The sequence below is a fragment of the Sinocyclocheilus grahami genome, unplaced genomic scaffold (genome assembly GCF_001515645.1).
Source record: "Sinocyclocheilus grahami isolate Dianchi unplaced genomic scaffold, SAMN03320097.WGS_v1.1 scaffold31.1, whole genome shotgun sequence".
NCBI lineage: Eukaryota > Metazoa > Chordata > Actinopteri > Cypriniformes > Cyprinidae > Sinocyclocheilus > Sinocyclocheilus grahami.
In genome coordinates, this window is record NW_015505210.1 from 3056593 (window position 1) to 3083709 (window position 27117).

A 27117-nucleotide genomic window follows, 5' to 3' on the forward strand; every position below is an offset into this window, starting at 1 on the left:
GCCCAATCCGCTGAGTCTCTCCAGTGTGCCCACCCTTTTCTCCTCTCTCCATCTCCCCTCCCCACGCTTATGAACCCACTGTGTGGAGAGATTGTAATCCAAGTGGATTACACTGTAAATTGGGTGATGGAGGATTGGGTGCTCTGGAAGTGAATCTCAACTGCGGCAGAGTGCTTGCTTTACAGATTTAGAGACAACAGATTTGCTTGATTTATATATTATAACTTGTATTATTTCATGTGGAATACCATGGAACCTTGGAGAACATCTTTCAGGTGTGATGTTTTGCAGACTATGTGATGGAGGGCATATTAAAATACTGATATCATGTTTACCTGAGTTTAGCACAAAGAAAGAAGGACCTAATGACAACATTAAGTGGATAACTTGGATTATCGGTATCATCCTGAATATGAGAAGCATTGATTACTCCATGCAGCTCAGTGGGAGTTTGAGAAGTTTCTGGAAGATCTGAGCATGATTAGGAGTTCACTGACGTGGATCACCAAGCCCTCCAAGAACTTTTGGATGTGCAAGTTCAGCTGATGAGGAGCTCAGAAGGGTCATAAGAGACGTTTGAATCCATTTAGGCCAAAATGAATGGAAGTGAGTGGAATGGACGTTGGGTTTTATTCGTCCTACTGGAGTAGTGGATTCTCAGGACCTTCTTCTCATGACTTCACCATACAGATGTGGCCCTTGAGAACAGAAGTCAGCATCATGTGTCACATAAGAGGGTCTTCTTGGGTCACATTCTTTATGGTCTACACAGGCTGGCTGTGTATCTTTACACATGCTCAAATGAAGATTCCACCTGAAACGTAAGAGTCACCTTCATTTAAGTTGTTTAGCACCTTCATTTTCAGGTATCACTGGTTTGATATTCTGTTCAACACCTTAGACATCAAGTCAACAACTGCCTTTGTTTGATGTCCTTTCGGGTGAAAGTTACTGTTGATGTGTTACTGTTCTGTTTTATTCAGCCAATGGTTAACTAGATGCTTGTAAGACCAGACAGACTATTTCAGGGTTTACTTTGCTCTGTGGCGTCTTCAGTTCCGTGCACATTCGAATTTCAAATAAGACAGGATGAGAAATTGCTCTGAGAGTTGTGTGAACATTTTTAGTAATTCCCTGATTCCCTGAGTTTGTTGAGGTGTAAAATTCAGTTCTCACGAGGCTTGGAAGTCATTCGGTGCAATAGCAGATGGCAGACACTTCTCGACGTAAGCAGCAGTGAAAATATTTTAAGGTGGAAACGGAAAGATCATTTGGTGATAATTCTCTCATAAATTACTAATACAGAAAATTATTATGTAACCATAAATATATACAAAATAATTAAATAAATGATGATAAAATATATTTTAAAAAATCGAATGCTTTTTTAAAGGGATAGTTCACCCAAAAATTCTGTCATCATTTACTCACCTTAATGTTGTTTCAAAACTGACTTTCTGTCTTCTGTGCAACACACAAGAAGATATTTTGAAGAATGTTGGTAACCAAACCATTGTGGTGACCACTGACTTCCATTGAATGGACAAACAACTCCAAAGACATTTCTCAAAATATCTTTTATGTTCCACAGAAGATGATAGTCATACGTTTGGAACAACATGAATAAATGTTGACAGAATTCCTTTAATGTTGTCACAATTCTGACTGGCCCTACAAAAACAAACCAACTAAAACCATGTCAGATTAGTGCCTCAAACTTCTTTGGTTATTTTTCCAGACATTGTCAACTAGTAGGTTAATGTTCTGTCTTGAAGTGGTGCTGTTCGAGCAGATACCATTAATAATGCCTTCTGGATACCAGCCAGAGACACATGCTAGTTCACAGATGGTCATACAGGCCAGGTCCTGTGCACACAGGAATATCACAGATTTTGAGCCTTTCCAAGAGTGCAACTAACATTCTCTTGCATCATAATTTGACTTTTATTATGGGTACTAGACCCTGCTCAGCATGTAAGACCAAGCATATTTCATAGCTATGCGAGCGCATCTGTGTTTTAGGGATTTATTGCTAAAAACAGTTTTATCTTGGCCTTAATCCCTATATTTATTTTTAGATTTTTAGATTTATATGACTACAACAATTCAAGGACATATTGTTCTCTTGCAGCACCAGTCCATTTTAAAAACTCACCAAGGCTGCATTTGATTAGAAATACAGTAAAAACAGTAATATTGTGAAATATTATTACAATTGCAAAAAACTGTTTTAAAATAGCATTTAAAATAGAAATCTTTTACCACATTATAAATGTTTTTACTGTAATTTTTGATCAATTTCATTTAATTAAAAGTATTCATTTATTTTCAAAAAATCATACTTATCCCAAATCTTTGAACGGTAATGTATGTATAATATACAGCACTGTATTACATTATATATTCTTACATTTTACTTGCACAGGGAATAATATGTGTTGACTTGTTCTTGACTTCCCAAGGATTTCCCTTGCTGTAATAGTATCAGCGTCCTCAACACTGCCAAACCTTTAACATAATTCCTCAGCCTCCCTGATGATCCCAGACTCCTTCAGGTCAACAGAGATTCTTCAACATAAGACTAATGACAGACTCAGTTCAGCGATAAGACAGACTGACCAAGAGCTCACCTCTAATTATGACGAAGTGCTGACAGGGCTCTTTATATGACTAACCACAATGCTTCTTTTGTGCATTATACATCATGGATGACAGGGATGCTTCATTATTTACAGCATATTTGTGGTCTTTATATCATTTACAGTAACATACTGTATATACTTTTTATGATTGTCTGTGTTTGGATTGGCTTTCCTTTGCCTGCATTCACTGTCAATGGTCAGAGATCAATAGATTACTTGGAATCCTATGAAGTGATTATGGGCCACCTGCAAACTAAGACAACTATCTATATTTAGGGGATAGGGATGGGGGTTTATTCAAAGTAAATGTAAACTTTTTAAAAATAATTTATTATTAAGTTTATCAGGGTAATTTCAAACATTCAGATAAAATCTTTGCTGTGTACACTAATTTCAATAAAAAGTTACACAGTTGGTGCTGATTGCCTTTTTTTTGTTTTTTTTGGTAATTATAGGGTTCAGAAATGGGCCATCACCCTTTCAGAGCAAATCAATGCAATTGCATCAAAATATTCAGGAGCTGCGCTATTACAAAAGGTAAATATCAATGAAAATGTAAAGCTTCCTAGTCATTTTTAGTTATGATGACTTTATTTTTTTGGATATTCACTCAGGAAAACTGTTTACACATATTCCTAATAAAATAGTTCCAGAAAAGCAAAATGCTGAAACAGTTCTCTCTGTTCGTCCAGAAACTCAAAGATGTTGAGCCCATCATCAGAATAGAGGATGTGGATGGAGCACGATTAGTGCAGGACTTTGCAGATGAAATCGAAAGAATGCTTGGCAGCAAGATGAAGTCTGTGAAGGTTAGTATAAAGTGCTCCTTTTTATAATGTCTAGATCAGTCCTTATTTATGGTTTAGAGTTACTGGTGTTATTTTATGAGGAGTTTGGTTTTAACTTATAAAATGAATCAAAATAATGCTGTTCTCTTTGTCCTCAGAGGCTCGCTGATACAGCTGAGGACGCTGACCTGTATCATGAGTATAATGCATCTTTACAGGTAACAAAACTGGAATATGGTATTTAAACCTGTTTGTAAAAATTATGCAATAGATGTCATGTATTAAATTCAAATAATTTAAACAAATAGTTAATACAAATAATATTTCATTACATGTATTTGTATAATATATTAAATTATGTAATGCATGGTCTTTTTTATACTATATCTTTCTGTCAGTTTGACTACTTTAATGCATTATTGGTGAATACTATGGATGAAGAGGGAAATTTCATTGAACTTGGAGGCGAATTTCCATTGGAGGAGAATGAACATTTCAACAAGCTTTCAGTGAACACTTTAATGAGCGACATCCAAGTTCCAACTAATGTCTACAACAAAGGTATGATAGCAATAATCAGCAGATCTCTGCGGGCTTGGATTCCGATTTATTTCCAGTATGTTTAATCAATGCAAAAACACACTTTGTTATTTTGCTTCTTGGTTAAATCAGATAAACTGTAGACTCAACAACTCAAATTACAGTCTTTATTAGTCAGTATAGCCTATATTATAAAACTTCACTTGATGAGTATTACTTCTGATTTGAGTGCTTAATAAATTAGGGTTGCATTTTCACAGGGTGAATTAAATTAAAATCTTAAAAATGATTTTAAAAAATGCACACCATGCACTTTCAAAAATGTACTTTTATTCCCCATTTTGTGCAAATGCATAATTTAAAATGTAAAAAAAAATAATATCAGGCATGCAGATCCAGACATTCTTAATGGAGTGTACATGTCAGAAGCATTGAATGATATCTTCATCAATAACTTCCAGAAGGATCCCACGCTCACTTGGCAATATTTTGGCAGCTCAGCTGGCTTCTTCAGACTCTATCCAGGTTTGTTCAATTCTGTTTCACGAACATTGTTTAGTATTGCTCAGTCCCCCAACTTGAAAGACTAAAAATGGACTGTACAGTTTGCATTCTTGATGTAAATTTAGATATTTATTTTTGATTGACTTTGTACTTTTCAGGAATTAAATGGACCCCTGATGCTAATGGCGTAGTTTCTTTTGACTGCAGAAACAGAAATTGGTGAGACAAAATAAAGTATTTGACCTAAAACCTAAATAGCATTTGTTATCCTGCGTGTCTAAGTGCTTGGCAATGTAGTGAGGTTGATTCATTCATATGAAATTAAATTTATGCCAGTTGACTTGGATTCAGCAAGGTCTTTTCCTGACCCAGTGTGCAGTGCAGGATTTATCTGTCTGGATGCCACCCAAATGTCTGCTTGTGGCTATGGTAGCACAGCCAGTTAGGCCCTGATCCCACCGAAAGACTTTAATCTCATTCTTAAGTGGTTAGCAGCTCAATGGCCAGGTTAGTAGGACTGACATAGGATCCATATGTGACTGTTTATACAGAAGCAAGTGATTGCAATGAATCGAAATAAAAACACTGTAGGCTATGGTAGCACAGCCAGTTAGGCCCTGATCCCACCGAAAGACTTTAATCTCATTCTTAAGTGGTTAGCAGCTCAACGGCCAGGTTAGTAGGACTGACATAGGATCCATATGTGACTGTTTATACAGAAGCAAGTGATTGCAATGAATCGAAATAAAAACACTGTCATTTTGAAACAAGACAGGATTAGATTGCCATCACCGGTGTTACGTTTTTTACTTTGTAGACCATCTAGCCCTAAATAGGTCTGAGAAAATGATACCGTATTGTTTCAGCCTTTTTTGCCATATTTAAATATACCATACAATTGAATATTTGTGTTTGCACTGAAATGGCTTAAAATGGTGATTTTTTCAAACATGATTTCAACTAAGCCATTTTACCAGAGAGATGTTTAAAGTTTAATGTCAAACCAAAAAAAAAAAAAAGTTTGATTATTTACATTCTCTCACCAATGATTTAGAGTTTTGAATCAGTGAAATGGACACTTTGAACTGATTCACGGAACTGATTCAAACTTACCTACTCAAACGTGTTTTTTTTCCCACTGAATTTTAAATCATAAAACACTACTGTATCTTAAAACTCTCATGCAATATTAATTGTAATAGTGAAATAGAAAAACAATTTAAAATCACTGCATTCCACTATGGTGCTTAATTTAATATTGACAGGAAAATTATCACAAATATATTGTGAATGTTTGATATAATGCCCAGTCCTAGACCTAAATTGTGACCCTGGACCTTAAGTCTGGTCTTAAGTCACTGGGGTATATTTGTAGCAATGGCCAAAAAAACATTGTATGGCTCAAAATTATCGATTTTTCTTTTATGCCAAAAATCGTTAGGATATTAAGTAAAGATCATGTTCCATGAAGATATTTTGTAAATTTCCTACTGTAAATATATCAAAACTTAATTTTTGATTAGTAATATACATTGCTAAGAACTTAATTTGGACAACTTTAAAGGCGATTTTCGCAGTATTTAGATTTTTTTGCACCCTCAGATTCCAGATTTTCAAGTTGTATCTCGGCCAAATATTGTCCCGTCCTAACAAGCCATACATCTATGGAAAGCTTATTTATTCAGCTTTCAGATGATGAATAAATCTCAATTTCGAGAAATTGACCCGTATGACTGGTTTTGTGGTCCCGGGTCACAGTTGGTTACTTTTATAATTTATAACTTATCAATTAATATTACTATAAAGCATGTAGCATTGCCCTCCATACCCTGATCTAGAAGTGTCCTGGGCCATCTTCTAAGAAAATCCCCTCTCTCTGTCACAGGTATATCCAGGCTGCCACCTCTCCTAAGGACATCGTCATTGTAGTTGATGTCAGCGGCAGTATGAAGGGTCTGAAAATGACCATTGCCAAACACACCATCAACACTATCCTGGACACGCTCGGGGAAAATGACTTTGTTAATGTTATTGCAGTAAGAGCACACTTACTGAAAAGTGATGTTTTCCATTTAGCATCACTTTATCCTTTGTTCAGCATGGTAAAATGTGTTTTTGCACGTCCTTTCCTTAGTACACTGATTATGTCCGCTATGTGGAGCCCTGTTTTAAGGGAACGTTGGTACAGGCAGACTTGGACAACCGCGAGGTAAGTCGATTATCCACTTCACTTGAGCCTGAGAAACTAAGCCAATGACTCCAATCAGCACTGCAGGATACCGGCTATACCATTCCCTCATATGCACTCACATATGCCTCGTGCGTGAGTGCATATGAGTGCGTGGCTTTTCTTTTCTTTTCGTGTTTCTTGTTTCATTTTTAAAATTTACATGAAGACTTTATTTATTATCTTTTTTATTTATGTTTGTGTTTTTTCCATGTCTCTAAATGATTCAGTTATTATTTAGGTCTGCAAATTTATTTTAAATTGTTTACTGTTTTTATTCCATGTGACTTGATTTATTTAATTACATTTATTTATTTATTTAATTGATTATGTAGGTTTAGTGTGTAAAAATTATGACTGATTTCAAACAAATTTTCTGAACACTTCTTCCATCTGTCTATGGATGGAAAAACAGGTAGTCCCAAACTCACCCCATTAAAATAATAAAAAATGATAAAGTCAATAAATAAAATGTAAGAACATAAAAAGAAAATATTAAAATATTATAACAAATTTAAAAATAGAATTCAAAAATCATCAATAAATAAAAATAAAAAAATCATACACTTCTTGAACCAATGTTGCAAATTCGGGCTGGTTTTGATGGAACCACAGAGCCACGATTTTTAAACTTTTTTGGGGAAATCAACATGTGAATGTTATAGTTGGTTATAGTTGCTTACAGAGAAAATATACATAAAATAATATATATATATATATATATATATAAAAAAATTATAAAATAAAACTATAAAATATTAAAAACATTATAACAAATTTAGAAATATAAAACTTTCATTTAAAAATGATATTAAAATCATACACTTCTTGAGCCAATGTTGTAATGCTGGACTGGTTTTGATGGAACCACAGAGTTAAACATTTTTAACCTTTTTTGAAAATCAACATTTGAAAGATTAACTTATAGTTGGTTATAGTTACGTATAGAGAAAATATAAATAAAAGAATAAAATAAATAAATTAAATATAAGAAAAAATAAATAACACACACACACACATAAATGAAATAAAAACATCATAACAAATTTAAAAATACAATAAAGATCATCTAAAAAAAATCACAAGCTTCTCCTAAGTAAATGTTTGCTAGACTGTAGCTGTGACACTAGGCAGGGACATTAGGCCCATCCACATTCTGCTGTTGCTTTTAGTCATGTGATAGACTAGCGGCTGGGTGATTTGATCTAATGTGCAGCTTTTTTGCTGGTTATATATCAGAGAGCAAGTAGGGACGTACTCTAATCTCTGGAATTACAGTCAGATACAGAATTATAGAGCCATCGGATAGTGAAATGACTGAAGGCAGCTCGTTTCATCATTCAGATCACTCTCATAATACTGTTTAGTTAGTTAAATACAATTTCAGACAGTTTTTTACATGTAATAGGAGTAGGTCACATATTTACATGATTTATAATGCCGTGAATTGATTCAAATTGTAATTTGAATTGAATTTATTACATGATAAGCTGATTAATTAATCACATTAATCACAATTATTCACATACATCAATGTTGGCTGAGAAAAGACCCCAAATGAAGATATAGTTTTTACATAATCATTAAATACCACCTTTCTGCCCACATTGTTTGTTTTATAATACAACTTTTACATAATACAAATAATACAACTACTATTGTACGTCTCTAAATGTCTACAAAATAAGGATGACGTAAAAAACGTATAGGACACTTGGACAGGCCTGCACACTCACAGACTGGTACTTAATACAGGGTGATGGGTCAGCAGAGCTTGTAATGATATTTCAGGTCTAAGTCACTCAGCATCTGTTCACTGTGCTGACACAGATCCTTTAAGAAATACTCTGAAAGACAGCAGCACCATGACATCTCTGCCCCGCCTGCTCAGATGGTCAACTTGATCCAGAGCTTTGTCCCATTTTTGTTCAACGTGTAATTGCACTTTAAAATAAAAGACACGAAAAAGCGTTACTTGAGAATGATGTCTCTAAGTCTGAACCCATGTATTGTCACTGCTCAGCTATTATCTGAGCTTATGTTTTAATGAGGGATTTCAAGCAGTAAAATTTGATCAATTTAATTAAATCAATGAATAAAATATAATAATTAAATAAAAATATATTTTTATCTTTTCAATTTTTACTTTCAGTGCTGTTTTATTTAATTTTTAATTTTTTCTATTTTTAGGAAAATCTCCTTTTTCTTCTCCGGTTTTATACTATTGATGCCAGTGTTATTATTTAAATACTATTGCAGTATTAATATTTTGAAGTTTAAGCTTTAATTATTTAATTGTAATTTTTTTTTTTATCTAATATTTATTGTTCAGCTTCATTTCAACACTCTCAGAAAAAAAGATACAAAAGATGTCACTGGGGCGGTACCTTTTCAAAAGGCACACCTTTGTACCAAAAGAGTCCATAATGGTACCTTAAAGGTACATATTAGTACCTAAAGTGTACATATTAGTACCTAAAAGGTACAAAAGTGTACCTTTTGAAAAGGTACCGCCCCAGTCACAGCTATTGTACCTTTTTTTCTGTGAATTAAACAACAACACTGGTCTAGGAAAAACGAATGACATATTAAAGAGACATTTTTGGGGATGTTCCTTTGCTACGTGAAGCCTGCAAAGTAAAAAAACTTCATATTTTTAATTGTTTTCCCCATCCCATCTCCCCTTTTCAGCATTTCAAGCTGCTTGTTGAAGAACTCCATGTGAAGGGAGAGGCTAAAGTAAAAAAAGCCATGAAGGAGTCGTTCCGTATCCTCGCTGACGTCAGTATCATTCACACAAATATACAAAACTATACATACGGTGCCAAGCCTCTGCACGTCCTCCACGTTTCTCTTCCTGTCTCCTAGGCCAGAGCAAATGGTCAGGGCAGCCTATGTAACCAAGCAATTATGCTGATCACAGACGGAGCCATGGAAGATTTCCAATCAGTGTTTGAAGAGTTCAACTGGCCTGACAAGAAGGTAACACACAATCTGCTCGCTCTACAGGGAACGGAGGGTGCAACATATGACATACTATAAAATCTGCATACTGCTCTGATAAATTGTTGGAGAACCTTCTGGAAAAATGGCACTTTTTTCCTTCATAAACAGATTTTTAAGACAATGAGACTTGATTGAACGTGAATGTATGGATATATTTCCTCAGGAACAATGATCAAAGTACAGTAACAAAAATGTAATGTTTCAGGTACGGGTTTTCACTTACCTTATTGGCAGAGATATGACCTTCTCAGAAAACGTCAAATGGATTGCCTGCAACAATAAGGGTATGTAGTCAGACAATAATAAACATTTAATCATTTACTCTCCCTCATGTGCTTCCAAAGCCCTATTTTTTCTTGCTTCTGTAGAACAAAAAATTTAACTGTTCACACTTCAGAAAAGGACACAAAGGTACCATAAAAGTATTATTTTCCAGATGATTTGCGTTGTATTTCAAGTCTTCTGAATCTCCTATTATAGTTCTTGTGATGAACAGAAATTTAAGTCGTTAATCTTCCCCTCCATCGAAACTTGAACTCAAGAAATAGATTCACTGATTAGATTCCCTAATGAAACATTCAGGTTGGATCGTTAATGAATCATGCATTTAATGAATGATTAATTAATGGAATCTTTAATGCACCATTCAGATCAGATAATTCAGGAGTTGTGAACCGGATCAGTTTGTTCACTGAAAAACATGATTCGTTCAGATTAATTCCTGATTCGTACTCTAAGGTGAAGATTTTCAGTGAGTAATGGCTTAGCTATCTTAAGACTTTAGAAGACTTGGAATATAGTAAATAAAATCATATGGACCACTTATATGATACTTTTATTCTGCTGTTGTGTCTTTTTGGAAGCTTGAAAGTTCCAGTTTATTGAGCTCTTCAGTTTGCTAACAGGAAAATATGCAGAAATCTTATACTCGTATTTGATATTTACAGGTTATTATACTCACATCTCTACACTGGCTGATGTACAGGAGAATGTCATGGAGTATCTTCATGTTCTGAGTCGACCAATGGTCATCAACCATGACCATGACATAATCTGGACCGAGGCGTATATGGACAGTGTGGTGAGTGTATGATTATGCCATTCTGACTTTTCAGAAGAACTGAAATACAGAATTCACATCTCATAAATTCCCACCACTCATTTTCAACTGTACTTGTCTCATTTCAATGTATTTTGATGGGATTTTGTTGTGCTGTTTACTCATATATGACTGTTTCCGTACTAATGTGATATTTTTCCATTCATCGCCATATTCATTCTTCTCTATCACACAGCTTCCTAACACTAAGGAGGTAACTCTTAGAAACAGTAAAACACACACCACTGTACTGTAGCGTGTAAAAAAATAGAAGAATTTAGATATTTAGCCTGTGCTCAGAGTATAATGTAGTTGTTATCCTGGTCAGCATACCAGGACTTCTTGGTTTAGGACTCCCCCTACTGTTTATCATCATTTATCACATTTGTGCTGGACATGATGTGATGACCTGGAGCTTTCACTAATAAAATCATCATGAAATGTAGCTTTCAACCCATTTTACTGCCATAATTTGATGTATTTCTGAGTGAATTATGAAAAAAGGTAGAGGATAGATTTATTTTAATCATCTGGAATTGTTTTGATCATGAAAAGTGGGCATGATGAGACCAGGAACGTGCATTTGGAAAGTAAATAGGGTTCATTTTCTTTTCATGTTGATTTTAACTGTGTGCTTCAGTAGTCTGAATGTTTGGTCATCAAAGTGTAAGATGCAAAATTCCTCAAATCTCTCCCGTAGCTGTTCAAAAGCAAAGCTCACAGTCTTCTGCTCATGACGTCAGTGGCCATGCCAGTGTTCAGTAAGAAGAAAGAAACACTTTCTCATGGCATTCTGCTAGGAGTGGTGGGAACTGACGTCCCCCTGCTGGAGGTCATGAAACTTGCCCCGCGATATAAGGTACAAAAAGAATACAATAATAGGGTTGCCAACTTCAGCTTGACGCTTTCATCATTTTTCATAATTTCTTTATATCAGAGACAAACTTTGTATTAATATAAATATGGAACATATCCATGTCATAGTTCATGCCAAAATTAAAATGTGAATATAGCACATATATATATATATGCATTTGTGTGTGTGTGTGTGTGTGCCAATAAAATATTTTAGAATTTTATCATAAATATATTTTTTATAAGTTTGCATTATTTTCATGACAAATAAATACATTTACATTCCAAATTTTGTAACTCATTATTCTCTCAAAATGTTTGTAACTCTCATTATTCTTGATTATGATTTAAAAAAATACTCCAATATATATTTTTAAAATTAAACAGGCTTAAACGAAAGGCAGTACAACAAATGCTACTATGAACTATAAATATTTTACAATTTAAATATATTAAAATAGAATTTGATAAATAATCAAACATTATTACACATCACTTTAGCTTCTTCCTTAGTCAATTATTTATAATACTAGAAAAATATGACTGTACATAAATATTTCAATACAAAAATATTTCAAGACATTTTAATGCACATAGCTACAAATACTGTAAAAGTATCAACAAAAATATGAAATGATGAATGCTAATGGTTTTAGCTTGGAGCACATGGTTATGCCTTCCTCATCACAAACAATGGATACATCCTGGCACATCCTGATTTAAGACCACTGGTGAGTCCATCTGAATTTTCTTACTGTCTCAATCACTCGAGCATCTGCTCCTCTTGATAGATTTGAAATATAATGGACTGATATCAATTTGTCATCCCTCTTGCTGTTTTTTCTCGATTTTTGTAACAGTACAGTGATGGGAAGAAGTTGAAACCCAAGCCCAACTACAACAGTGTGGATCTGTCAGAGGCTGAGTGGGAGGACACTGAGGACAGTGTGAGTTGTCCACTTCCTGTAAGCATCTGCACTGTTTTACGTCTCAGAAAAATCATAATGATGTCCTGCCCTGTCTGTGCAGTTGAGAACAGCCATGGTGAAGGGAGAAACTGGCACTCTGAATTTAGATGTGAGAGCAGCTGTGGACAAAGGGGTGAGTGTTTGCATCAGCCATCTTTTATGTTATAATGTTAAATTACTTGAACTACTCCTTTTGGGTGAATTGAACAAGTCCTGACAAGAATGTGTCCATTTAAGCACGTTTCCCCTCATATTCTCATTACATGCAGTAATAATAAAATGTTTCATTTTTGCCTAATTGCCCACATCACACTTATTATTATGTTTTTTCTTCAGTAAAATGTGACCTGGACATGTTCTTGATAGATTTTGTGAGATTCATCCTTTTAATAACACGTGTAACCTAAAGTGATAACAAATTAAGTTTTATGCAATTGTTATATTGGGCAATAACCTATAATAAATCTGTCTTTGTGACTGTATTTTTTATTTTATTCCCCAGAAAAGGCCTGTGTTCCTCAAAAATGATTATTTCTACACAACCATCAATGAAACTCCATTTAGGTTTGATATGCTTCTCACATTCTCAAAATATTCCCTTCATACTTACATGTTGAAATTAATTAAAAACATTTGATTGTAACGTATTTTACCCTTCAATACCTTCAGTTGACCTTCATATGATGTTTTTAATGCATATTTATGATGTGCTTTCAGCTTTGGGATGGTGCTTACAAGAGGTCATGGACAGTACGTGTTCTTTGGGAATGTTTCCGTGGAGGAGGGTGAGTTTACCGTATGATTAATAGCTCATGTGATAAACAGGTGGTGAAAATGATACAGTACCCTTCAAAAGTTTACAAGATTATTAAAAAAAAAAAAGGAAATTAATACTTTTATTCACCAAGGACAAATTCAATTGTTCAAAAGAGACAGTAAAAACATTTACAGTATAATGTTACACAAAAATTATATTTTAAATAAATGCTGTTCTTTTGAAATTTCTATTCAACAAAGAATCCTGAAAAAATGTATCAAGGTTTTCACAAAAATATGCAGCACAAATGTTTTCAACATTAATAATAATAATAATAATGTTTTTGGAGCAGCAAAACAGCATATTAGAATGATTTATGAAGTATCATGTGACACTAAAGACTGGAGTAATGGAAACAGATCTTTTAAGTTGTAATAATATTTCACAATTTTACTGCATTTTTGATCAAACAAATGCAGCCTTGGTGAGCATAAGAAAAAAAATCTTACTGACCCCATATATGAGTAGCAGCTGTAATTTATCTAAAAATGTATATAAATTTGATTTCATTTTCTATTATTATAAATATAGAAATATTGATATTTTTCACTCTTTGTTTAGATAACCATAGATTACAAATTCAGTCATTCGTATTTTTATGATGGAGTTAAAATTTCTGTTTAAGACCAAAAGCCTGGGTCTGCGACAAGGGTAAAACAATAAAATTGATACATAATAGGCATTTGAAAAGTAGCCAAAATGAATGCTTTTACAGAGATTTTAAAAAGTTTCCTTCATATACCAAGAAGAAAAATGGTTTAATAAACCTCAACCCCTGGGAAATAAAAGTGCCTGAAGTTGAAGGAACACCCATTAAGAAATTGTCAACACACACAGTGAAAAGAATATATTATTATTATAGAATGAGCTTTTTTCTCCTTTCTTTAGGTCTTCATGACCTTCAGCAGCCAGACCTCACTATAGCAGATGAATGGTAAGTACTGTCGATTTGAGGTGAGAATATGAAAATCTTTCTTCTGAACACCGTCAGGAGAACAGGTTCTTTAAAAACGTTAATGTTAAGTTGAATTATGGTCTTTGGTTTACCCACTCAGGACGTATTGTGAGACAGATATTGACCCACACCACCGTAAGCTCACTCAGCTCCAGGCTGTGGTCCGATACCTGACTGGGAAAGAGCCGGACTTGGAGTGTATGTGTTCCTCAACTGTATTTTACATTTTCTGTAGTATTTTCTTTGCAGATGAAAAAAAACTTTAAACAGGAAGTTATGGTCATCCCATGATTAAATTTTTTTTTATTATACTGTGGCTAATTTGCTGAATGTTTTCAACTAACAATAAGAGTGTACTTTCAACTCTGTTTAACACATTTTATCAGACACTCAGTTATAACAATAACCATATGCTATTCTTAAAGTAAAGGTTTTATTTTTGCATCAGGTGACGAGATACTTCTTCAGCAAGTTCTTTTCGATGCAGTGGTAACAGCTCCACTGGAGGCCTACTGGACAGCGCTAACGCTAACCGCCCCAGGGTAACAGGCTTTATTTAATCTCTGGATGATGTGCTTTTTTGTGTGCCTCTTTTTTATTTTGAAGAACATTTTGGGGGAAAAAAGGAGTCAGTGTTTATAGTCATTCTTTCTTTGCTTTTATCTCTGTATAGCGTAGATGAAGGCATGGAGTCAGCTTTCCTGGGAACCCGCTCTGGGCTCATGCGTGTGATCAGATATGCAGGAAGTGAGAAACGTGTTGGAAAGTGAGTGAGCTATTTTAAAAAACAAACAACATATATATATATCTAAATTATATTTTTTAATGATCATTTATTATCATTTGTATGATTAATTTATTTGTGTGTATATATAATGAATGTTAGTCACTGAACATCACTGGACCACCTAAAATACCTTTTTAGAGTGTTTTGAGATAAAGAAAAAACATTTGATACCATTGTCAGATTTAATTTCTCATTTGAAATATGAGAAAACTGAGAGATTTTGGTCTTTCCCCAAATTTCCTAATACTTTGACCTCACAGGAAGTTCTTGACCCCTGTGGACAAAGAGAACCTCTTCACAGTGGACCACTTTCCCATTTGGTATCGCCTGGCAGCTGAGAACAAACCTGGTCAATTCTTCTTCTATGTCCCTCATGATGAAATAAACAAAGGTGCTTAAAAAGTCGTTGTTAAATTGATTTGTCGCAGTGTTACAGTTTACATGTGTTTTATCAGCTTCAGTATGCTCTGACCTCTGTCCAACAGGCAAGAACACTTTTGTGGCGGTAACATCTGTGACGGTTACTGAAGGGAAGCGAACAGCTATTGCTGGAGGTAAGATATCTGTCTTCCACTGTCTGCTGAAATCTGATTTTACATTCAACATACCATTTTGTGATCCTTCAGCACATTACTAATTATACAAAATGGAGTGGTGTCCAAAATTTTGAGACCATATTAGAATTTTTTGGGCTGATATGAAATATTTAATTGTTCATGCTCATTTACACTATCTTTACATTTTATAATACCTTTGTCACCATCTAATGCTCATTTATTTTAACCAAATAATATGGAATTTTAATAACATGAAAATAATAATGAACTTATTTATATCGACCAGAATATTGGCGCATCCCTAATGTAGACATACGTTACTTAAATATTGAACATACATATACATTTAAAATATTATTCTGTTTCTCAATTTTAGAAAAGTATACTATTTAATATGCTAATTAACAACTGATTGATTGCAACTATAAGAAATCAAACACAGAGAGTTGGTTTGTTAGGAGAATTCATAGGAAAATATAGAAGTTTACATGAAATCATATTCAATATTTTCTTTTTATGTTCCTTAAATCTACTTAACAGCTAGTAGTTTATTATATTTGTCTTTTTGAACCAGTTTGCATGAGCTGTAATTGCTCCTGACCTACACTGGGTCATTTGCTCTCCAACTCTCGCTCCCAAACATACATTTATAAATATATGTACATCAATGATAAACTGTAGCTTCCAGTAGGTTCCTCATGTGCTTTAAACACACACTTCTGGAGGAAATGCCATCCACCCTACACACTCTGTGGCTTCTGCTCCTTTTCCGATAGTTGGCATCAGATCCTCCTTTTCATCCTGCTCTGGTTCCTTAGCCACCATCAGCGGCTGTTGCTGCTGGCTGTTTCTCTCTGTCAGCTGCTGCTGTTCGTGAGCCATCAGAATTGCGTAGATGCAGCCGTAGGTGGCTGTTACCACCATCATCACACACACCACGCCACACACCACCCCAGCTACCACTACCGTGGCAGTCGCTCGACGCACACTCACAGACCGGTAGCGCTGGCGCATGCAGTCTCCGGCCGACCCGGCTGGTACCTGGTGGCCCTCAGCAGCTGATGGGCTCCTGGTCTCGAGATAGAGGGGGTAACAGTGTCTAAACATCTCCATAGGGATACTGCGAAGATCCTTACCATGCAAATTAGCAGGAAAGGAGCAGTTGGCAGAGTCTACATTGCCACCTATGGAATGATAAAAGAGAAAGACAAAACTTTTATGGAATTTGAGAATTAATTTTAAATATTAAAATATAAATTAAAAATGAAAAACGTTAAATGTATTGGTATATGTTAAATATGTATGTCGAGTATTTTTAAATTGATAGATTAATAAATTTTATTAAATATATGAAAGTTCGGACAGATACCAATAAGCCTATAAGTTATTTCGTGTTTTGACCATTAACAGATTAGTCAGTTAAAAAATTGATAATATTTGGTCTTAAAAAATAAATAAAAATGTTTAAATAAATAAAAATTATGAATTTCTATAATATTCATAATTTATTATTTTATGATTAATTTATATATTCACAAACACACACACACACACACACACACATACTGTATATTTACATATTATATATTATTAATTTATGATGTATTTTATCTTAGTCAATGAACATTGATGGTTGGAGCAGCTCAAAAAACTACAAGTGAATTTAGACATCCCAACATTATAATTATCACATCACATCACAGCATTATAATTTACACTATGAAAAATGGGTATTCATTCTGAGATTTGCTAAAGATTGCAGTTAACAGTGTTATTGAATTATTGGTGTTTTTGTGAGCGGTAAATGATGGCAAAGGTAATCTAAATGTATAAATAGACTAAATGAGCTTGCAAGATTCGCCAACAACACACTTCTGTCTTGTGATGTATGGCGCATTTCTCCAATCATTTAGTCCGTTAAACTCTGTCCCTTTATTACAATCAACTGCAACTCGCATTCATGTCCGCCTCCTTTCAATCAATAACCGATGCATAGAACCACATCCCACCATACATTTGTTTAATAATTAATTTCACTCAGATTTACATCACAACGAGGAAAAGATCTGTCACTACTTCCGTTACATTGTGACTTTAAATCTCTGAAATCTCTCTAAATCGGCATATGATGTTGATATATTGTACATCACTAATTCCCAGCAGTGATAAATAACTTATCTCACCTGTATATATAATCCATTCCAGCCAATGCTTGAGTGGAATTAAATTGCAGTTGCAATTCCATGGGTTTCCCTCGAGCAGAAGGTGCTGTAGAGCATTTGCTGGCTCAAGTGAAGTCTGCTGCAGAGTTCTCAGCCTGTTACCCGTAAGCGAGAGCCACACTAGGTTCTGGAGCCCATCCAATAGGTGTGTGGGCACGGAGCTGAGACTGTTCAAGGAAAGATCTAGACGCCTAAGCACAGTCAGGCCTTTAAACTGATCTGGATTCAGTTCCTTAAGTCTGTTGTCTCTTAGAGCCAGTTCTGTTAGGCTGCCGAGGTCAGAGAACAAGTTAACGGGGAGCCTCACAAGGAGGTTTTCAGAGAGATCCAGGACCTCCAGGTTATTCAAGTGGGAGAAGCTTGAAGGGAAAACGCTGTAGAGAAGGTTTCTGGAGAGGTCTAGATGAAGCAGTCTGCTGAGATTGGAAAAACACCCAGGGTTGATGCTGGAGAGAAGGTTTCTGGAGAGGTCTAGATGTAGCAGGCCACTAAAATTGGAAAAACTCCCAGGTTCTACTGTGGTGAAGTTGTTATTTGAGAGGTTGAGGTAGCTTGTGTCAAAAGGAAGCTGGTCCAGGATGGAGTTCAAGGATTCCAGTTGGTTAAGGTCACTGCAGTCTGTGTGGTTCACATTGCAGGAACAGCCTGATGGACAACTTGTAGATGTTCCACAAAGGCTCAGAAGAGTCACGAAGAGACCTGAGGAAACTACAAGAAAATGGAGAGCGTTAGGAAACTGTGAGAGTTGAGAAGGTTGAGGATGCCGTAATAAGTTGAGGATCTTACTTATAATGTTCAATCTGGTCTGCATTGTCCACCAAACCCTGTTGTAACAGTTCCTGAGCAAACCTTTAGAGGGGCATCCACTGGTCTAGGCCAAATGAATGGCTTCCTTCTCCATTATGATGAATGCACCAGGAAATTGGTTAAATTCACCTGGAATTGCTGAGATAATGGTAACAAACAAAGCAAACACTATTAGAAGAATGAATGAAGAATGACGACTCCTATGATCCATGTTCTGCTGGTGCAGATTTATGCTTGACATTACTATTAAGTTGAGTGTAATTAAAATGAATTATTAAATTAAATGAATGCCCTGTGAAGGCTGAACATATATTACATCACGAGGTCTAAAAAAAACAACGCAGACCTGAAATGGATTTGAGTCTTCAGAAGGCAAAGAAAGAGTGAAAGAGAGTACTTTGTATAAAAGCTGGCCAGAGGCCAATTGCTTGTTGTGAGAGAAAAAAGCCAAGTAAAAAACTAGAGGCATTGTGAGGTTACTTACAAAGTATATTTTCAGCTGCTCCACACTATATATATTTGTTTTTGAACATTTTATTTCATTTAAATTATTAGGTTAAAAAGATAATTTGCTATGCATGTACGTGTGTGTATAAAATATATTTAATATAAACACAAATATACCACCATTGCTCTTTCTCCTTTTTTACTGTCACATTTGTTGCATTAAACTATCAAGGATTAAACTGTCCACACCATTAGATAATAAATCAGAGCTGAGAACAACATCCGCTTTATCAGTGAAAAGAGGATCAAATTTTGCATGCTGGAATGTGCACTTCTCATAATACATCAAATTGAATTAAATCTGTAAAATATTTTTTATATCTGGTTAAACGGGTTTGTTCTATAGATCTAGAATAGAAATAAAAACCTAAAGAAGATGTATCAAAAGCATAGATTTAAGAATTAAATGGTATGAACTTATACTAAAAACTGTTGTAAAGAAATCAATTATTCTTATTTAATATTTAAGTCCTAAATATTGAATGAGCACAAACAACGACCATTGCTTATTTAACCTAATCAGTGAGATATGATTGCACTAAAAGCAAATCAGACCTGAAACATACCTTCCAGTAGTCCTCATCTATGGTTCCTCATGATTACTCCTCTCAAGCTCTCAAGACAGATTGAGCGAAACAACAGAGAATGAAAGAAACAAGAGGATCTGGCAGTTGTTCACAGCTTGTAAAGTCCAGAGTGTGTATGAGCGTGGGTCACATCAGTAAGCGGGACTAACATTAGAACAGTCTGTGCCTGCCTACACGGCCAGAGAGAGAGATGGATGGACTGAGGAGGGGGCAGAGGAGATAAAACATCAGCTGATACAGCTTAGAAAATGGTAGCTTCTTCAGTTTTTTTCATGACTCTTTGCTGTAGCTTATGATTTTGAACATATGAAGATTAATCGTGTGATATACAGCGTCAACAGATGTCGTCAAGCAAAACATTAATACAGGGTTCTTTTGCTCATGGAAAACCTGGAAATATCAGGGAGTTTTAAAATGAAGATTTCCAGAGCTTGAAAAATCTTGGAACTTTATAATAATAATAATTATTATTATTTTTAATAAATTATGTAAATTGTTAGCAAAACATTTATTTGTCTGGTTATAATCAGATCTAAAATATTGAATTGACTCGAAATATGAATGCAGTAAAATTATATTTAAAAATGATCCAGTAATCACAAACAACTGAAAAATAATAGATTCATAAAATCATAAAATATTTATGGAAGTTGTTATCAAAATATTATAAAATAAATTGTCGATAAAAGTATTTTAAAGATCCTGGCAATTAATAATTTTTTTTATTTTTTACAAATATTGTTTTTTATCCAATATATATATATATATATATATATATATATATATATGTAATCCTCAGCACAAAAATATTTAATTGACTAGAAATTTGAATGCAACCTCTATAAAATGATCTTAAAAGTTTTCTGATTTAATTTTTTTTTTCTTCCATGTGCAGCTATTGGAATGCAGGCATCCATGGACCTGCTGGAGAGAGTGTTCATGTCTATTGCCAAACAAGTGAGTTTGACCTAAAAAATATTCATATTAGATATTTGTATTATTAGTATTATTTCTTGTACATATGTTAAATATTTTATATATATAATTAGTGAACAAATACTAAATTATACATGTTAAAATATTAATATTATAAATGAGTACAGGTGTGAATCTGTCACCGTAAGGACTTTTTTTTTTTTGTAGGAAAAATGTCCTGCAAGAAAATGTGTACATTTTTACAGACTTTTCTTGAGTGTGTGTAGTGTAGAGGCAGACTGCGAATGACAACAATCTAGTAATATTAAGTGTTGCGGTCCTGAAGGTCTTCGATTAATGGTGTGTGTCTGTTCCGGTCCGCCTCACACTGACGAATGAGCAAATAGTATTTGTTACTGGAGATTTCTAAGCGTATACATGTACATGCTCACGTCTGCAGGCCTCCAAGCAATTTATCAAGATGCTTGCTACTTACCAAACACTTTTTATTCAATGCAATTTGCCACATGACTTATGGTCCCTTCTGGGGTTTAAACCTAGGACCTTTCAATCACCACCCCTGTTTCACACAAGGGGTCTTTTCTTGTTGTCTTTGCAATCTAGTGCAACACACACAAACAACTATCTAAAACATTTAACCTTTTCCTTTTCCTCATTTTCTTCTTCTTCTTCCTGCATTTCCTCCTGTCAGCCAAACAACACAGATGTAAGTAATGCATTTTTATTTCTAAATAAAACCCCCCACAAATTTAAACATGCACCAAATTCTGCAAAAGACTCTTTTTAGGTCCCATTCATAGAAAGTGCCGTAATGTAATCTCTATACATTTAATTTAGTAATTTCACCACTGTAGTGTTTACTAAATATAATGAATTTGATAAAATGTTCTTGTCCATTTACTAAAGCCTTTGCGGTTGTCTTCTTACTCTTTGCAGTGCAGTGATGTGGATGGTATATGTCCTCTCAGCTGTGAGAGCATCGTGAGTGAAGCTAATTGACTCTTCTTTGTGTTATCTTTATGTAATCTGTGAATCGTTGTTCAGAATCAGTTCATTTACACAAACCGATTCACTATAATGAATTTTGATCCAGTTCAACAAGGGAGATCAATTCTTATCCAACTGTTTTTCACAGGATGTGAACTGTTATCTTGTTGACAATAATGGCTTCATAATGGTCTCAAAGGAAAAAGGAGATGTGAGTATTTCATACACTTCGTTGAACACACAGACCTTTTGTGACAACATGCCCCAACAGCATTTTGTCTCAGAAGAGAAGCATAAAATGAAAGATGGTGACCTGTGTTAGGTGACGGTTTTAGCTGCACATTTCCTTGCCCAGGAGGTTTGATGTGAAGGGCAGGTGATGAGATAGGCCTCTCCCGTGAGGACTCGATAATGTACCACAAGTTTGCCCTTGGAGCAAATAGATAGAGTCTCAAATAAGACAGTGATTGAGAGAATGGACTTGGTAAAATTGGATTAGCTTGGAGAGGTCAGCACATCTTTTTTTAATTTTAGCGTTTGGGCTTTTATAGGATAGTAGAGTGCATACAGAAAATAGGATCATCGTAATAGAGAATGACGCGCTTTATGCAAATGAATATGGTGCTTGCATACAATCATTATTTTTTAGCTGTTGGATTTTGTGTGACAAAAATATCCTTTAAATTGACAATATTCGCCCCGTTATCCAACAGAAAGCTGCTTGATTTAAAAGTGAATTCTGTGCTTAGTACTGTACATTGATACACTATTGACAATACACAGTGGACTATAAAAATGTTGCTAATGTGAACATAACTTTACACATTCTTTACACAAGTTTACTTGTGAATTTGCATAATTGTCCCAGAAGCAAGTTGTAACATTATGTTTATGGTATGTGGATTTGTGATATGATGTGTCTGAGTTAAAGGAATAGTTTGCCTAAAAATGAATTTGCTGAAAATGTACTCACCCTTAGGCCATCCAGTATGTAAAGGAGTTTGTTTCTTCATCGGAACAGATTTGGAGAAATATAGCATTGCATCACTTGCTCACCAGTGGATCCTCTGCAGTGAATGGGTGCCGTCAGAATGAGAGCCCAAACAGCTGATAAAAACATCACAATAATCCACAAGCAATCCACTCAACTCCAGTCCATCAGTTAACACCTTATGAAGTGAAAAGCTATATGTTTGTAATCCTTTGTGTTTGTAAATCCATCAGGTTTTTTAACTTCAAACCATTGTTTCCAACTGAAATATGAGAACTCTATCCATAATATTAGTTTCTCCAGTGAAAAAGTTATCTTGTCTGAATCATGAGAAAAATATGTACAGATCAAGCACCATTTAAAAGTGAAAACATAAACAAATATGTTGGTGGATTTTGATGTGAGAGACAACAGGGGATGGACTTTTTCACTGGTGGAATTATGGGTTTTATTTTGTATTTCAGCCAGAAGCAACATTTTGGTGTTAAAATGTTTTAATGATGGATTGGGTTGTTACAAATATGCAGCTTTTCGCTTCACAAGATGTCAGTTGATGGACTAGAGTTTTGTGTATTACTTGTGGATAATTGTGATGTTTTTATCAGCTGTTTGAACTGTAATTCTGACGGCACCCATTCGCTGCAGAGGATCCATTGGTGAACAAGTGATGTAATGCTAAATTTCTCCAAATCTGTTCCCATGCATGAAGAAACAAACTCAGGGACATTTTGGATGGACTGAAGGTGAGTGAATTTCCAGCAAATGTTATTTTTGGGTGAACTATTCCTGTAATTTACTGTTGAGCTTTAGATTATTGACTATGGTAGAATTATTTGAAACAAAATCATTTAGATTTTTCTTCTTCAAAAACAATGTTTAGTGCATTGTTAATACAATTTATGATATTTTAGTTAACAGTATGTTTTATTTAAATTGTTGTGATTATTATCTTCATCGTGTATGAAAATGTAAATGTTGTGTATTTTGTTGCATATCCATCTCTTTATGATGACAATGGTCTCATACCATAACCGCAGCTGTTTAGAGAAACACATGTACTGTAGCTATGTGAGCAGTAGCCAGGAGATTAATGTTTATGGAGGCTAATCCCAGATTGCCGTGGGGCAGACAGGGCAGATTCAGGCATCTGTTTGCACATCAGGATCACTCCACATCTGTCTGTCTATGAGTGCGTAGGTGTGTGTGTGTGTGTGTGTGTTTATTAATCATGGGATTCAGAAATGATTTCATATTGTGTCATACTGTATAGCTAAACCGGAGTAATCCTTCACTGTATGCTTTATTCTCCGTGACTCTGTGTTGTTTCACACAGGTTGGTAAATTCTTCGGGGAAATAGATGGATCAGTCATGGCCCAATTACTAAAATCTGGCTTGTTTAAAAGGTAACTGGACTCCATACTGTTTCTTTTATTTATTTAATAAATTAATAGAATAAAATAGAATAAATGTTATTCTTTGGTGAATTATTCCTTTAAAGTTTAGTGGTACTTTGAACATTTGAACATGAAGTAATGCTACTGTATATTGTTCTGCAGGGTGACTCTGTATGACTACCAGGCCATGTGTAAGAACGCCCATCATCACGCTAGTGGAGCTCGACCACTGCTCAGCGTACGAACACCTTAGCATCTATTAGAGAGAAACTTACTTTTTTAATGCATAATGCAGTCTATATTGTGCTGACACTGTTGACAATCCACCTTTGTTCACCTCACAGCCTTTCTACGGTCTGCTGGCAATAATAAAATGGTTCTTCTCACATTTTGTGATGTAAGTGCTGTTTGAGGTTGTGAAACCAGGGGGAACATGAACTATTTTATTCATTTAAAATGTAATTTGATTGGCCAGTAAAAATGTATCTTCATTTCGAAACTTACAGGTTACTGTTGGAGTTCAACATCTGCGGACTTTGGCATAATGACTATGTAGTGGATGGTAAGTTAAGAAGTTATGGAATTAACAGTAAAACCGTTGAGACTGGACTCAACAAAACTACAGTGATCACAATATAATAAAAAGAGGCCTTGCAGCATGTCATGTTGTGACCAAGCATATAAACTTAATCTCCATAATATTTTTGTATCATTTAATGTGTCATCATATGTATTGTCTGCCTCGCTTCATTTTCTTTCTTCATTCTCCATTTCCATTGTTGTTCATCATTTTGCTGTAATTGTTTCTCATTGACGTTGTTCAGCTAAAGCTGGGTTTCATGCGAGTGAGTATCCACATGCGTCCTTGAGCACATGTCCTTCATCTAGTTTGTACCTTTCTTTAGCCAGGATCCAACTAGAGCCTGAGATGATCATTTGTAGCGAATGAAATGCCTTAGTCATCTGTAGTGCCTTTAGCATGGAAATAGGTTTTCTAGACAAAATATTAGTCTAGTCTGAAAGTTTAGGAGATCCTGATTTATTGTGAGAATGGGAAAGTAAGCATTTCAAATAGTTACATCCGATACATAGTGCTCATTATTCATCAGAGATTATTAAACAGTTGTGCTAATACACTGTACTGCTAACTGCTTTACTTAAAAAAGCTGTGGTCTACAGACAGACGTTTTGAAGCCCTTATCCATCGGTTATAATGAAAATCTTGTTTTCTCCAGCTCACAGACAGAAGAAAGTGGAACTAATGCAGCCTTGTAACACAGAATATCCTGGCTTCATGTATGACACGTCCATCAGAGAAACCAACAGCATCATCAAATGTGGCCGTTGTCAGAAGTAAGTCCATCAGTCAGATTGTCCTCAGATTGGTGGGTTTGTGCCAGTAACAATTTGTCAGTTACTCTCTCTTTCATGTTTCAGGATGTTTGTCCTACAGCAGGTTCCTAACAGTAACCTGGTCATGCTGGTGGTCCAGGCCGACTGCGACTGCTCCCGACAGTACGCTCCCATTACACTCGCGCCCAGAGAAGTCAAATATATCCTTCCATGATGATGAGTTTCTTGTCTTTGAAATGTGGTTTTAGTTCAACTTTGTGGGAAACTGAGGTCTTCTTAACTCCTTTGAACATAATGCCACGGTTAAGTGCAACAGGATGAAATCTCAGAAGATTCGCAGACGACCGGAGTCATGTCATGCATACCATCCTCATGTAAGCCACCACATTCATACAGTGCATGAATGACTCAGAATATATATATATATATATATATATATACGCACACACACACACATACACGCGCACACACACAGTTGTGTTCAAAATTTTACATACACTTTGCAGTATCTGCAAAATGTTAATAATTTTACCAAAATAAGAAGGATTGTACAAAATGCTAAATACATTTTTTAATTTAGTTCTGACCTGAATAGGATATTTCACATAAAAGATGTTTACATATAGTCCACAAGAGAAAATAATTGTTAGATAATAGTTAGAAAATAACAGCTGTTATCCAGGTAACAACATAGAATCAAGCATATGTAAACGTTTGAACGGGGTCATTTTTATAAGTTCAGATATTATGTTGCGTGTTTTATGTGAAATATCTTATTCAGGTCAGTACTAAATAAAAATAACATGCATTTTGTATGATCCCTCTTATTTTGGTCAAATTAACATTTTGAAGATACTGCAAAGTGTATGTAAAATATTGACCAGAAATATATATATATATATATATATATATATATAATGTATGTGTATATATATTCTAATTAAATTAAATGACTAAATACTATGTACAAATGACTATGTTTTGTTATATATTTGTTCTTACAGGAAAATGCCAAGGATTGTGGTGGAGCATGTGGGATAGCAGTATCTCTCACACTCTACTTAATATGTTTGGCCACTTCATTGGCTCTCCGCTGATTAATAATATGTCCTTTTGCCATGACTGCTGTTTGACAGTGGGCCCAAGGATCACAAAACAGGACACTTGTGGTCAACTGTGGATTATTAGCATCAGGAATTCAACCAAAAAATGGTTTATACTACATGGTTTAAAGGGATAGTTGCCCAAATGTGAAAGTCCTAGACTGATTTGGAATGACATAAGGGTGAGTACATGACAGAATCCTTTTTTTTTTTTGTGAGCCTTTACTTTGCATCATACATTGTAATTCTGCCCCCTACCGGACTTAATGACACTGCACAGGTGATATTTTTCTCAGTGGGAGCTACAGCGAGAGATATAATCTTAGATTGTCTCGTGTGTGACTTGATGTTATACATCAGATTTGCTATTCTCTTAATTTTTATATATGTTTAGGATTATGATGAATATTTTAAAGCAAATAAAGTGCAGTGGCAGCTAAACTAGTCTTTATTTTCATGATGGTTACTACTTAATGTTTTTCAT

At 34.9% G+C, this 27117-nt stretch overlaps 2 protein-coding genes across 5 annotated transcripts; one reads left to right on the top strand and one right to left on the bottom strand.

The window, feature by feature from the left end:
• The first annotated feature begins 21 nt into the window (after positions 1-21).
• On the top strand, positions 22-27117 carry LOC107574657 (voltage-dependent calcium channel subunit alpha-2/delta-4-like). Of its 3 annotated transcripts, XM_016261099.1 has the most exons (39): positions 23-821; positions 3098-3179; positions 3335-3451; positions 3589-3648; positions 3829-3991; positions 4364-4495; positions 4633-4693; positions 6360-6510; positions 6609-6683; positions 9393-9482; positions 9570-9683; positions 9913-9991; positions 10655-10788; positions 11003-11020; positions 11507-11665; positions 12318-12392; positions 12522-12608; positions 12691-12762; positions 13132-13193; positions 13347-13414; positions 14335-14380; positions 14502-14599; positions 14850-14943; positions 15075-15167; positions 15449-15579; positions 15674-15742; positions 20764-20825; positions 21496-21510; positions 21741-21785; positions 21940-22002; positions 24116-24186; positions 24340-24415; positions 24522-24574; positions 24684-24739; positions 25002-25022; positions 25413-25530; positions 25615-25730; positions 25822-25904; positions 26535-27117. In XM_016261099.1, the coding sequence occupies exons 1-39, from the start codon at positions 601-603 to the stop codon at positions 26625-26627; spliced, it is 3423 nt and encodes a 1140-aa protein (XP_016116585.1). In that variant the 5' UTR covers positions 23-600; the 3' UTR covers positions 26628-27117. The 3 variants fall into 3 exon arrangements, with proteins under 3 accessions (XP_016116590.1, XP_016116585.1, XP_016116595.1); XM_016261104.1 differs by lacking the exon at positions 11003-11020 and having other exon boundaries at positions 22-821; XM_016261109.1 differs by lacking the exon at positions 25002-25022.
• LOC107574696 (leucine-rich repeat and transmembrane domain-containing protein 2-like) lies at positions 16013-20076 on the bottom strand. 2 transcript variants are annotated; one of them, XM_016261146.1, is made up of 4 exons: positions 19848-20076; positions 18754-18912; positions 17929-18675; positions 16013-16929 (listed from the first exon to the last, which is right to left on the bottom strand). In XM_016261146.1, exons 2-4 carry the CDS (start codon positions 18776-18778, stop codon positions 16451-16453), a joined length of 1251 nt encoding a protein of 416 aa, XP_016116632.1. In that variant the 5' UTR covers positions 18779-18912; positions 19848-20076; the 3' UTR covers positions 16013-16450. The 2 variants fall into 2 exon arrangements, with proteins under 2 accessions (XP_016116632.1, XP_016116623.1); XM_016261137.1 differs by having other exon boundaries at positions 17929-18912.

Coding starts and splice junctions, on each gene's coding strand:
- LOC107574657 (XM_016261099.1), top strand. CDS start 601: ATGGAAGTGAGTGGAATGGACGTTGGGTTTTATTCGTCCTACTGGAGT. Junction 3,992..4,363: donor AACTAATGTCTACAACAAAG/GTATGATAGCAA, acceptor TCAGGCATGCAG/ATCCAGACATTCTTAATGGA. Junction 6,684..9,392: donor CAGACTTGGACAACCGCGAG/GTAAGTCGATTA, acceptor TCCCCTTTTCAG/CATTTCAAGCTGCTTGTTGA.
- LOC107574696 (XM_016261137.1), bottom strand. CDS start 18,778: ATGCAGACCAGATTGAACATTATAAGTAAGATCCTCAACTTATTACGG. Junction 16,930..17,928: donor GGAATGGATTATATATACAG/GTGAGATAAGTT, acceptor ATCATTCCATAG/GTGGCAATGTAGACTCTGCC.